Source organism: Thunnus albacares, chromosome 2 (genome assembly GCF_914725855.1).
Source record: "Thunnus albacares chromosome 2, fThuAlb1.1, whole genome shotgun sequence".
NCBI lineage: Eukaryota > Metazoa > Chordata > Actinopteri > Scombriformes > Scombridae > Thunnus > Thunnus albacares.
In genome coordinates, this window is record NC_058107.1 from 29771684 (window position 1) to 29784452 (window position 12769).

General features: G+C 36.7%; 2 protein-coding genes across 3 annotated transcripts; one reads left to right on the forward strand and one right to left on the reverse strand.

The window, feature by feature from the left end:
• The first annotated feature begins 517 nt into the window (after positions 1-517).
• Positions 518-3980, forward strand: mboat4 (membrane bound O-acyltransferase domain containing 4). Its single transcript, XM_044337482.1, has 3 exons — positions 518-1839; positions 2215-2439; positions 2984-3980. The coding sequence occupies exons 1-3, from the start codon at positions 1718-1720 to the stop codon at positions 3930-3932; spliced, it is 1296 nt and encodes a 431-aa protein (XP_044193417.1). The 5' UTR covers positions 518-1717; the 3' UTR covers positions 3933-3980.
• Positions 3981-5510: 1530 nt separating this feature from the next.
• Positions 5511-10417, reverse strand: coq2 (coenzyme Q2 4-hydroxybenzoate polyprenyltransferase). Of its 2 annotated transcripts, none has more exons than XM_044329569.1 (8): positions 10314-10417; positions 9460-9839; positions 8299-8465; positions 7724-7845; positions 7420-7505; positions 7182-7315; positions 5858-6046; positions 5511-5704 (listed from the first exon to the last, which is right to left on the reverse strand). In XM_044329569.1, exons 2-8 carry the CDS (start codon positions 9782-9784, stop codon positions 5543-5545), a joined length of 1185 nt encoding a protein of 394 aa, XP_044185504.1. In that variant the 5' UTR covers positions 9785-9839; positions 10314-10417; the 3' UTR covers positions 5511-5542. The 2 variants fall into 2 exon arrangements, with proteins under 2 accessions (XP_044185504.1, XP_044185495.1); XM_044329560.1 differs by having other exon boundaries at positions 10281-10393.
• Positions 10418-12769: the final 2352 nt, after the last annotated feature.

Below are 12769 nucleotides of genomic sequence, written 5' to 3' on the forward strand. Positions count from 1 at the left end.
TTCACTTCAGCCGGAGTGACATTTATCTACAGATTTATTTGATACAGATTGAAATTGACGCTTACAAAAGTTACTCAAAGGTTTATAGCATCTCCTGAGGTCAAAGGTAGCTTTTAATATATCCTGTAAAATCGTGTTTGTAGGTAAAACTTTACTTGGTACAGAACATTTGAACATTAGTAGTTGTGTTAGTCATTTAAAAAAAATATCCTTTATCCCTAATTTTTCTAAAAGCACTTCTATACACTAACTGGCCACTTTATCAGGAACACCTGTGCAATCTAATACAACAGCTCTGCCATAGATTCTACATTTATGAAGCTTATACATTTGCAGTTTTTGTTGACATTGTCAGAAAGGTGATAATTCTGCTTTTATGTTTATTATTGAGGTCGTAGTGGGTGGTGGTGGTGGTGGTGGTGTACTGGGTGCAATACATTGAATGGTGTTCCTAATATTTTGCCCTCTTCATGTATGTTAATGAAGTGGACAAAATATTAGGTACACCATAGTTAAAAAATGTAGAATTTATGGCAGAGCTGTTATATTGGATTGCATTAGATTGCACAAGTGTACCTAATGTAGTGGCCGGTGACTGTCCAGTTGCTGTGGCTTAGAGCTGAATAGATTTATCCTAAATGCTGTCTGCCAGTATAAAGCCAGCAGAGACAAACCTGTTTGTAGAAGCAAATATGACCTTGAGCAGGTTAAAAGGATGATGAAATATTGCATTTTTTGTTTTTTTACATTTGCATCTCTTTTCATTTTGACTGCATTGTATTTATATTAGTATGAAGTACATACAGTATATGGTATAACTATTAGAAATTACAATAGAACAAATTTCATGAGTTGTTGTTGTTGTTGTTTTTAAGGTACAAATGTCACCGACCAAAGTGCCATGATGTTGATGTAAACTGCACAGCTTTGGTGAACTTTTGATAGACTGCTGCTTGACCTCTCTTTTTATCTTTAACCTTTCTATCTCTTGCTTTGTTTACATTGATTGTTTCTTTGCAAAATGTCACACAAATAAACCATTACTGTTGTTTGATGGCTGTTGATTGCATGTAACGGTTGCAATTTCGGAAGTGATGACAATATTTTTCACATAAACCCTTTTTTTTAGTGAAAATTGAATAAAATGTCTGAAATATAAAAAGCAAAACATCCGACTGATCAATCAGGCCGATAACTGGAATTCAAATCAGGGTGTTACAGTTTTAAAAGAAAAGGAAATTTAACTTAACACACAATGCTGCACAGACTCCAAGACTATGATGTAATGCAAGTCTGATATACAGTTGTTTTTTTTTTTTTAAAATGAAACATCCTGGTGTAAAAGAAAAAAATCAATTCCTTCCAAAAAAAAAAACTCAACTGGAATTGCAGAGTTAAAGATTTCCTGAGTTATCATCTGTTTAGTTTTTTGATTTGAACAAATAAAAACAGATAAAGTTAAAGGGGAAAAACACAGACTTCTGCTGGTTGCTACAGTTGCTGAAACATGGACTGACATCACGCTCCCCTATCAAACAGTACTGATGATGGTAAACAAAAGAAAATGACTTTAATGCAAGTCACAGATGGAATGACACAGACACTCGGTCCAGCTAAAACAAATATTTCACCTCTTTAATACGACAATCACCACGAAAAGCTCAGACATCTCCTATCGGTGTCGGTTGGTCAGTGATATTCACTCAGAGACTCAGATATGGGTTCGATCGACTGGCTGTGGGAACAACATCGGTTTTTAATGTATCAATGTTTTTCACTTCCGTTCGCATTTTTGTTTTATTTTCTTGCTAAACGGGGATATCTGTCCTTAACATACAGGTATGTATAATTACAAATCCATTGATTTTTTATTATGAGAACAGTGTTTTTTTATAATTATTTGTGCAGAAAACTGGAGTCTAAACATCTAAAATGGATAAAAATTATTGCAATAAACCCATTTTAGATGTTTATTTTCATTAAATTTTATTAGGTTCATGAAGTGTTGAAATGTAAAAGTCATGTATGAAATAATCCAACACAAAGATATGGAAACTACTAAACTACACTTGTTTTCTTATTTTTTTAAATGTATCTTTAACTATTATGATTTCATAGTTAGCTTTAAGTATTCATCTGCTTATATTTTTAAATTCTCTGATATATTTGTTGTTTTTCTCAACAGTCTTGACACATCATGAATTATATCTACAGGTACCTGTCTGTTTGTGTTGGAGGATGTGTTCTGGCTATTCTCACAATGGGCGTCTACAGCGTTCTTCTCTTCACCTCCGCCTTTGTCTTTATTCTGCTCGTGAGCTCTGTGGACCACAGCTGTATCCATGCCTGGGTGTTTGGCGTCCAGATGTTGTGGCAAACCTTCTGGCACCTGCTTATACAGTACAGGGAATACTACCTGCATGAGCCTGTCGACATCAGGTACTAATTTGTATATATATATATATATTTGTATGTAAGCTAACAAGAGTTACTGTTTACTGTTGGTTAATGTGTCTGACTAATATAGTTGAAGAGTGTAAGTCAAGTGTGACGCTCTACTCTGGATTACTCACTTTTGAAAAACAAAGCTTCTGAAAAAAAAAAATCTGTTTGTTTTTCTGTTTGGATTTGACAAACAATCTCACCTCGAGGTCTATAGTAACTGCCACATAGCTTTCAACCACATCACATGGTCCTCATCAGCAGATCTACTAAGTTCAATTGTCATAGAACTGTAGACTTTAAGCTTTAAACGATTTTGAGCACCTCTAAGATGTCCATGTTGACTACTACTACTACTAAGTGGTGATTGTTTTGTCAACTGTGTGTCCAAGGTTAAAGGTGAACTTTGACCCTCCGTTTTTTGGATGCTATTATGTTCTATTCTCTGAATTTGAACAGATATTCAAGCACCTTTTCTTCTCTTTCTGACCAAAGTGAATCGTATTGTATATAATCAAATTAACGCCTCTTACACTTTCAGATTGTTTTTGGCGGTTTCCTCTTTGATGCTTCTCACCCAGAGAATCACCTCAGTGTCCATGGACGTCCAGGAGAAACAAGTTGTGCTTCTCTTTAACGCTTCCACCCACAAGAGGGCTTGTGGGATGTTTCTACCTCTTATTAGCTACACCCTCAATTTCACCACACTGCTTGGTGGCCCTTTGTGCTCCTACAGCCAATTTGTGTCCCTTATGGAGGGTATCAAGCTAAACCCTCCGCCCAATCCACTGGGCGTAGTCTCTCTAAAGTTGATACAGGCGTTATTGCTGGAGTGGCTACGATATTGTCTTGTTTATTTTCTGAAACGTAATGCTTATGATCCCTCCAGCTCTACCGTTCTCTATGGCATGCTATGGGTTTGGGGTGCGGCACATGTTTTGAGGATCCAATATTACGCTCACTGGAGGATCAGCGAATGCCTCAATAACGCAGCTGGGCTTGGATTTTGTGAATCAGGTGACACCACAAACTGGAGCGGACTATCCGACGGAGATTTCTGGACCATCGAGACGTCGAGCCATATATCCGATTTCGCCCGTCGATGGAACAGTACAACAGCGTCGTGGCTGCGTAGATTAGTGTATATAAGGTGCAAACATTTCAAGTTGTTCATGACTTTTGGTTTTTCGTTGTGGTGGCACGGTTTGCACTTGGGTCACTTTGTGGGGTTTCTGACCTGGGCAGCAACAGTGAAAGCAGACTATTACATACACAGGTACTTGCATCCAAAACTTTCATCAAAATGGAAACAACTGTTATATAAATGTCTAAGCTGGATAAACACTCAAATGATTGTTACTTGTGTTGTTATAACAGTAGAATTAAGAAATATGTCCGGTTTGAGACTTCTGTCTGTAACATACATGGGTCTGTTTCCACTTTCTAATATAATTGTGCTCTTTATTTTCTTAAAAGTCAACACAGTTTAACAGGTTAGTCATGTGAACACTTGAGGTCGAAGATGTATTAACTAATGCACTCATGCAAATTAATTGGGTTTCAGGATAAAAACAATATGTATTTTTTCCATTTTGGGGGAAATTTCTTCTAGTAGCATCAACTTCAGTAGGCTTGTAAATTAAACCTGCATTAAGCAACATTTTGGATATTGGATTAGGGAGATTGATAGTACCAAACTGAGAAAAAGTCTCCAACTCTGTAGCGATGTGCAGCTTGTAGCACAATGTTTTGGTTCCACCTGCATCATGCATGGCTGAGTGTGACTATTCTCATGAATCCCTCATATAAAATAACTGGCAGCAGTTTCCACCAAACAAACTCAAACAAAACAAAAAAGGGAAAGTGCACACTACCAGTCCTGTTTCAAAGAGCAGAGATCTGACGTAAACCAGTGACTCCTACAGAAAGTCAAACCCACATATTTTTCTCAATAGTTGGTGGACCAAAACAGAGCTTAAAAAGGCCAGAAAATACTGGACTTACACTTGTCAGATGCCCCGAAATATGATTCTCCAGGTTATAGCTGTAAAAACTTATAGGACAGGTTCACAATGTTTGAAGAAAACAACAGTCGAGTGTCCAGATGAACGATGAAATAGGTTTTTCTTGCTGTAATCATTCCTCCTATTCATACTGACCATTAGAAGATCCCTTCATAATGCACCCACAAAAGTTTATCCAAAGCTAATATGAAGCTTCAGCCGTTTGAATGAGTCAAATGAAGTAGATATCTTTCAGCATTACAGTCTTTTTAGTGCCAAATTCCCTCTTTTTGTTGCTATACTCCCACCACAGCTCAACAGGGAAACACAAAGAGAGAATTTGATGCTAAAAAGACTCTAAATGTGGCAGATATCCATATGACTAACTCAGAGTGATGAAGCCTCATATAAGCTTCAGATAAACTTTTAAATGCATTTTTGCACAAAATGACTCTGTGGACACTCTGTGGATTTTGGCCCCCATCACTTACCTTCAAGAGCATTTGAAGAGGATCTTTTAATAGTCAGTATGAACAAGAGGAATGATAACAGCTCTTTCAGGGTTCATTTGGGCACCTGACTGTTGTTTTAAGACAGATTTGAAATGTTGTGAACCTGTCCTATAAGCTGATAGCGCGACTTGCCTGCAAGTTCATTTTGAGATCTTTCTGCTCCCTAGTGGTAGAAAAATACTTAACAAGCTTTAAGGTATATTTAGCAACAACAATTATAATATGTTAAAGTTTCCCCAATCATTTCCATTTATTGTAAATAAATTTCACAGATTTTTGTGTTTGTGTGTCGCCACCAAAGGCTCAAAGTCATACGGGTACCTGAACATATAGGTGAACTATATTTAGGAGGTACTGTATTCTATTTATTGATTTAATGTCACTAATATCTAGTTGAAAGTGAATTGTAAATTAAGAACTGTAAATGTTCTTATATGAGCAAAAAAATGTATCAAATTACTTTATTTTATGGGTTAAAATCATACAGATTAAAGAATATTTTTGTGCTCTCATATAGAGCTTTGTTAATGGTAAAAAAAAAAGTGATGAACCATAAAAGTAATAAAGTTAAATTTATTATCTCACTTATCTCAATGTTTGCAATTCCTCATTTTGCAGCAAAGTCTCTCGTCTTTCCTTCCACAAATTTCCAGCAACAATGCCTAAAAATAACAACAGTCCAAGGTTTCTGTTCGAGACAAACTTCTTCCAGCAGTCCTCTGGTTTGTTGATGTCCAGTGTGTAAATCTACAACAGAGGAGAGTAAATGTCACATTTAATGGAGAACACATAGCTGAGATGTTTGGTTTAGATAATAAGCAAGAAGACCGGTTACTGATTTGAAAAATAAACCTCCATTCAGTTGGTATACAGTTAATAGTTAATGCTTTTGTTCCTCACCTGATGTGCTAGATGAATGGCCACCGTGGACAGTACAGCATAGTAAGGGAGCGTCTGTTCAGCATTGACACCAGCTGTAACCAGTCCTGACATCATGGCCACTGTGAAGCCACTTAACCAAGGCTTGGTTTGCTCCTGGAACCTCAGTGCAGTCGACTTAACTCCTACCTTGACGTCGTCTTCCTTATCCTAGTTATCAAATAGAGCCCAGGTTCAATAAATATTCTCTTACTGTACTGAGGTCTCATTTAGTCACTAAGTATACATGCAGGTTTCATTTTCAATCCTTTTCTTCATCAGTCCAGCTCCAGTTTTACATCAACAGACCACAGAAATTAAAGGCAATACACAGTTCAGCCAAAGCTAACATGATGCAGCAGTAGTGTTGTACAATACAGGCAAGACATTATATCACCATATTTTTACTAATTTCCTAATTTTTACATCTGATGGTATTTGACTTTTTCAGTGGAAATCACACTTATGTGTTTTTTTAAAAAGGCCCAATCAGATTTTTATCAAATTCTGGGAATATTCACAGTTAGACAAAAAGATAAAAAAGTCAAACATCATCACCATAGAGAAACCCTTTACAGCATAAGAAAATATTAATACATTTGATTTACCTGTTGCCTCGATTGTGTCAGGTGGATTATCACCTTTTGTTTATATTTTGAACATGGATGTGCAATAAATTCTTTACTTACTTTACTTTTCTGTTATTATGTTGGGGCTTTAATTCAAATATAGTAATTCAATTGCTTATAATTACAATATGTAAGCTTAGTGAAATAATACATCTATGTTAGTGTATCACTGCATCATTGTACAGTATAATAACAATTCAATGACTTTGAAGTTGAAAGATACTACACATCATTTACTGTTGTTTTCTGTAAATTCGGTGGTTTCGTCCTGTATCATCTTGGTATCCATCTGATGCATTTCCACATTAATTTATTATAGTTTACTATAAAATACAAATGACTGAACTGTACAGCGGTGTGCCCTTAAGGAACTACAGTGAACTCTGGAAAGCCAGAGCTGCAGTATAAATAAAGGAGTGTACGTCTATAAAATGGAACCTGACAGATAACAAATTGGTTATATATTTACCACTCACTATGAAATTGTGCTATGCAGGATTATAAATGATGAGAAATAACATTTCAATCACATCCATGGTGAAAAATAGTGATTTAAAAAATAATTAACATTTCTTTAATAAACGCAAACTAAAACATTCTCACATGATTCATGTTAAATAAGATTTTGATAGGAAACATTAAGAGCTGTGGAGAACATAGAAAAACCCCTACTTCACCTGATGTGCATATATTGTGTCATATATCAACGTCCACATCACTCCTGAGAAATACAACGGTAGACACACGGACCAATCACAGGAGCCCTTGACAGCAGACCAGCCGAGCAGCGCTCCCCAGTTGAAGGTGAGGCCTAAACAGATGAAAACGTGACCAAGTTTAGCTCTGCTGACAGGGAGAATTGTTTACTTTAGATGCAGAACACTGCGGTATAATCTTACACAGTATGTACAGTACCTAGCACAAACTGTGGCCAATATGTGATCCTCTTCATCAGCGGGTAGGTGACGACAAGAGATAATGAGGCAGCACCCAAAGCTATGCTGTGAGGAGCATGATGAAAACAGAGCGTTATTAAATATATAAACAACTTTATATATAGGAAACTCTTGTGCCTGCAATCTAACACACACACCTACACTACCTACACTCCTGATTATATGTTCCATCTTCCCTGCTTTTTTTCTTTTTGCAAATAAACTAATTAAAGCTCAACAGATCACTCTACAGATGTGATGAAAAAATGAAGATCACTGGGTACCTGTAGTAGTTGAGACATAGAAGAACCCCGAGTGCAAGAGAGAGCTGCCCTCCCAGGAAGACTAGTGCCTGCATGCGAGAAATCTCCCCTGACGCGATGGGTCGAGTGGCCGTCCTGGACACCTGCACATCATCACTTTCAATCAGTCAGTGCTGAAATAATATTAGGAATCTGTACTTCTTGCTGAAATATAGCAGTAAGGAGAGTTTATTGACACAGGCACAGCAACATACTGTCAACAGCATCTTATTGGTTGTGAGAGCGTTTATGGTCAGAAAGGATTTCTACAAACGATACACATTAATAAGGACAGCAAAAAATTAGACTGTTAGGAAACCCATCTTTTGAAGTAAAAAAGGGAGTTGACAACTAAATTAATTCAATAAAAGCTAAGCATGCTGTAGGGGAGTCACAATAGTTACCTTGACTCCAATAAACTCCCTAAAAACCCCTTTAACGGGGCAAAAATGAAAGAAAATCTCAGGAAGAGCAACAGAGGAGGGATCCCTCTTCCAGAACGAACAGATATACAATATATGTTGTGTGTACAGAATAGACCAAGAACACATAAATACCTTCTTGTCAAAGTCTTTATCCCACATGTCATTGATGGTGCAGCCTGCTCCTCTCATCAGCAGAGCACCGGTACCAAACAGGGTGAGCATGCCCAGATGTGGGAGGCATCCAGGGTCGGCAGCCAGACCGATGCTCCATGTACACGGGAGGTACAACAGCCAAGTGCCTACGACACACAAACACACCTTAACTTATAACACAAAATGTACTATTAGTGTTGTGTGAACATAGTTGCTCTTGGCTTTTACATTTCTATTGACCAAGCTGTTTTACTGTGGCATTGCTAACCATTACATCGTACACTCTTTGTTATCAAGCTTTGGATGATAGCAGTGTTATTTTACTCAAATTAGATCTTGGAGAGGATGTTGATGTTTTTATGTATTCAAGACTTTTTTTCAAGGTTGCCTAGACCTTGAGGATTAACTACAAGCTGCATGTTAACTTTGCACAAAACATTAGTTAAGGTTAGACAAATGATAAAAGTTGAGATGAATTAATATGGTCTTTTGAAGCTGAAACAAATATGTTTGATAGAATATACCAAATGCAACATGCACTTTTGGAAAAGTCCTTTTTAAATTCAGCTGAAAATCAAGTAAATCTTTTTAGACTGCCTATTTTAATGTCATTAGGTGTTTTTAATATGCCATTATATTTTTGTAATGTTGTTTATTATACAATTGTGTTAATTATGCCGAAAGAGATTCAAAAAATTTGCAGATTTGATAGTATTACAAACATCTGAACAGCTGAAGTAAAAATAATGCTGGACCAATCCCAATATTTTTGTTTTTTAAAAAAAATAACTTAGGGCAATATCTTTAATATGTTCAAATCAGTCTCTCTATTTTTATTATCTGTTCAATCATGTTTCAAGCAAAAATTTTGAACAAAAGTCAAAAAGTCTCTAGTAACAGTCTATCAAATAAGATGATTTTCTTTTCTTTGACAAACATCATTGTAATTTATTTTCTTAGAAATAAACGTAATGTCTTGGATTGCTGAAGACGTCACTTGGGCTCTGGGAAGTTGTGATGGACATTTTTCCCTATTTTGTGACATTAAATAGACAATAAATAATTAACTGATTAATTGAAAAGTAATCCTTAGTTAGTTAATTGCAGTCCTAAAACATACACATAAACAAATGTACAAACCAATAGGTTTGTCCAGCCTCATCAACTGGAGGTATGGCCGGACAGGTGCTGGGGCTGAATTCACAATTGTAGCAGCTGATAAACTGAATGGTCTTCTTCCATAATGATGTGTTTCACGTAGTCTGACTGATGGACGGATCGCACTCTGGCTGTAAAACACTCTTCTCAACACACTGGAATCTGAGAGGAGACCATCTCTCGTCCTTCCTCCTTCCTTGTGAGGAAAGCAGTTTGACAGGGTATAAAGACAGGGGTAACAGGTGCCATGGTGAGTCCTCCTGAGGGCGTTCAGAGTCAGCTGGCTGGTCAGCTTGGCTGGGAGCATGATGCCTCTCTGAGGTCAGGTGAACATTGTCTTTATTCCTCAGAAAATATCATCCCTGAACACAAACAGAAACACACACACAAACAATTGTTTTCCAATGGCTTTTTCACAGAGGAGAACTGATTTGCTAGGACAGGCATTCCCTTTGTGCTCGCACTGCATCAGATGCACAAAGACTGAGATGTTAATGTGTCAGAGAGCTCTTTTTTGTGCCTGGAGCTGCAACTTCAACGACTATAACAGTGTTTCTGGTTATATTAGCTGTTGCAGGCAAAGGTTAGTTCGCTTGTAAACAGGAAAGTCATACTGAAAACAGCACACACTAATATTACAGTTACGGTAAGTCATATACTTAATACTGAGGGTATAATCTGTGCTCGCCACAAACCAACCCTAAAGCTAACTCTAGCTTAATTTAGCTATTTCAAATGAATTGTATCAACGTTATGTTGTCTTGAACAGAATATAATGAGATGTAACGGTGAAACAAACTTACACTGTAGGTTACAGTAAAAAAAAATGGACTAACCACTACACATGGGGATTTTGTCGGTCACTGACTACTGTTGGATGCTTCCATGTTGTGGTACGCCCGATATTGATCCGGAGGAAACAAAGTCAGTACTCGGAACCAATGACAGCCGTGGCCCAAATGTATTATTAATAATAACACATTTTATTTATAGAGCGCCTTTAAGGGTACTCAAATACGGTTTTTTCAGCTTTATGTTTTAAAATCTTTGGCACGATACCAAATATCGTCAAAAAGACAAAGCTGAGCTGTACAAAACCACACCTGGCCGTTGCCATGGGCCGTTGTGGCAGTTTGTCCTGGATTAAATTAGTCCGTATCGAAATCTTTCATCGTTTTTATGACACAATAAAAAATATATTGCAGTCAAACCATTTGAATGCAGTTTGCTCCGCCTCTGCATATTTAAACGTCTAATAAAAATGTGAACATGACCGAATTCATACTATATTCAAAATTAAAGTAATTTATTTACAAGATTTTTTTTCTTTTTAAAGTCCTCAAACAGTCCTTATATCGCAGAACAAAAAAAAATAGACTAATTAAAAAAGAGAAAAACTCAACTGCCCTCCTTGGATCTAGTGGCTAGAAGGTCTTTCAGGACACAACGCACTGCCAATTAAAAAAATATCAATTACAAGATTTGTCTTTGGGGCGATAAAACAGAATAAACTTGGACCAAACTTCATAAATATTTATCACCATTCATTCGCCAATAAATCATAATCTTTGCCAACTTGCAATGGATGGCAGGCCCTAGTTTTGACCTCAGCACTCCATTACCATCTTCTATAGGAGCAGTTACTGTTACTGGGAGTTAACTGCCCGTTTCAGTCACCAAAATTACCTGTACAAATCTCATATAACCTTATTTTTTATACCTGTTATCAGGCACGTTACGTCCTGAAAGACATCTTTGTAATCCCACAGACAAGTATCTGCTTTTTCCCTGAACAGAGACACATACTGTATGCACCAGTGTTTAAATTCCTAATGTAAAACTAATAATAAATCACACACTTTGATGGTTTCGGCCAGAGTTTCCACCTGGTCAAACATTTTATCATCCCGGGGAGAAAACAGACATCTGTGGAATAATCAAAGACACAACAGAGTGCTTTATAACAGGTGAATAAGAAAATGTTTTGACCTTTCCTTTAAAGATTTGCATATAGGTGACCAAATAACGAAGCGCTGACGTCACAATTGGGGCAAACTGCTTCTTTGAATAGATCAGCTTTGACAATTTTTGGTGTTGCCCCAAAAATTATTTTAAAATATTATGTTTTGAAAACACAGTCTACTTTGACTTTAACTTCATGATAGACAAATCCATGTGTTAGATAAGTAGGTATGATCATATGTATGTATATGTTTGGCGGCATGGCCTTGAGGGTAACAATAAGATAGTCATATGGACATCATGGTTATCATGTGGAAAGCTTTGTCTAGGTCTGTTAGAGGGAATCTATAAACAACCAAAGGGCCTCCCAAGGCCGTCAAAATATACCAGTGACTTTCCTTTGTTTCTTCAGAATTCTCCACAGAGACTCTGCGTACTCTCCGTGTCTGTTGCTTGTGTTTGGATTAAAGAGACGCTTGACTTCAACCAACCTCAGTCTGTTTGATAATTTTATCTATCACTTCATAAACAAGTAATACCATTTGCTAGTTGCTACTTAACTAGCTGGTGAAGTCATCTCTTGCCTACTGCAAATGGGTCTAACTGAAACATGCCAAAGAGCTTGTCCTAAATTTATCAATTCCTTAATTCACTTTTTAAAAACCAAGTTAATCTACTGCTAAATTTCAAACAGAGCAATGTGTCATGGTAAATTGGAATCATCAAGAGACATTTGTAATTTATTTATCAATATGAATACTGTCTGTAGAAACAATGATAAACATTTGATTGATTACATTTTAAAACTGAAAGTCTGACTGGGCTGTTATCAAAGTTTAGTTAATACGTCATGCTTCAGAAACAAATACAGCATGTCTTGCAAGTACAAAAAAATATATCCTACAAAGACAAAAAAATATCACGTAACTTTTGGCACAATCTTTCCACCCTGATTGTGCTGAGGATTTTCTCACAAATGTCCTCAGTACTTCACCCTCCACAACAGTAGGTGGCGCTATGAGTCCATTTAATTTATGAGTCTGTACATTGTTTTTCAGGAAAATCTTGCATAGTATGCCTTTAAAACAACAGGCAGAAGTTGGGTTGTAGCTAAAATCCACTGACGCCATAGTTAGAGAAATTAATTGACTTACAAATATCATAGGTAAAGCAGTAGTTAAAAATATCATAAAAGGATTATATTCACACAACTTGGCAGGAATACTGGGACTTAAATGACATTGGAAGACATCTTTACATTGCAAGAGGTATGATGAAGAAAGAAAGGAATTAATATCAGTACTAAAGGGTGAAAAACTCAATATTAAAT

Excerpts from the sequence above, each read along its gene's own strand:
- mboat4 (XM_044337482.1), top strand. The coding sequence starts at position 1,718 with ATGGGTTCGATCGACTGGCTGTGGGAACAACATCGGTTTTTAATGTAT. Across the intron at positions 1,840-2,214 it reads TATCTGTCCTTAACATACAG|GTACCTGTCTGTTTGTGTTG; the intron begins GTATGTATAATT and ends TTATATCTACAG. Across the intron at positions 2,440-2,983 it reads CATGAGCCTGTCGACATCAG|ATTGTTTTTGGCGGTTTCCT; the intron begins GTACTAATTTGT and ends TTACACTTTCAG.
- coq2 (XM_044329569.1), bottom strand. The coding sequence starts at position 9,784 with ATGCTCCCAGCCAAGCTGACCAGCCAGCTGACTCTGAACGCCCTCAGG. Across the intron at positions 8,466-9,459 it reads GAGGCTGGACAAACCTATTG|GCACTTGGCTGTTGTACCTC; the intron begins GTTTGTACATTT and ends TGTGTGTCGTAG. Across the intron at positions 7,316-7,419 it reads TTGGCCACAGTTTGTGCTAG|GCCTCACCTTCAACTGGGGA; the intron begins GTACTGTACATA and ends TCATCTGTTTAG.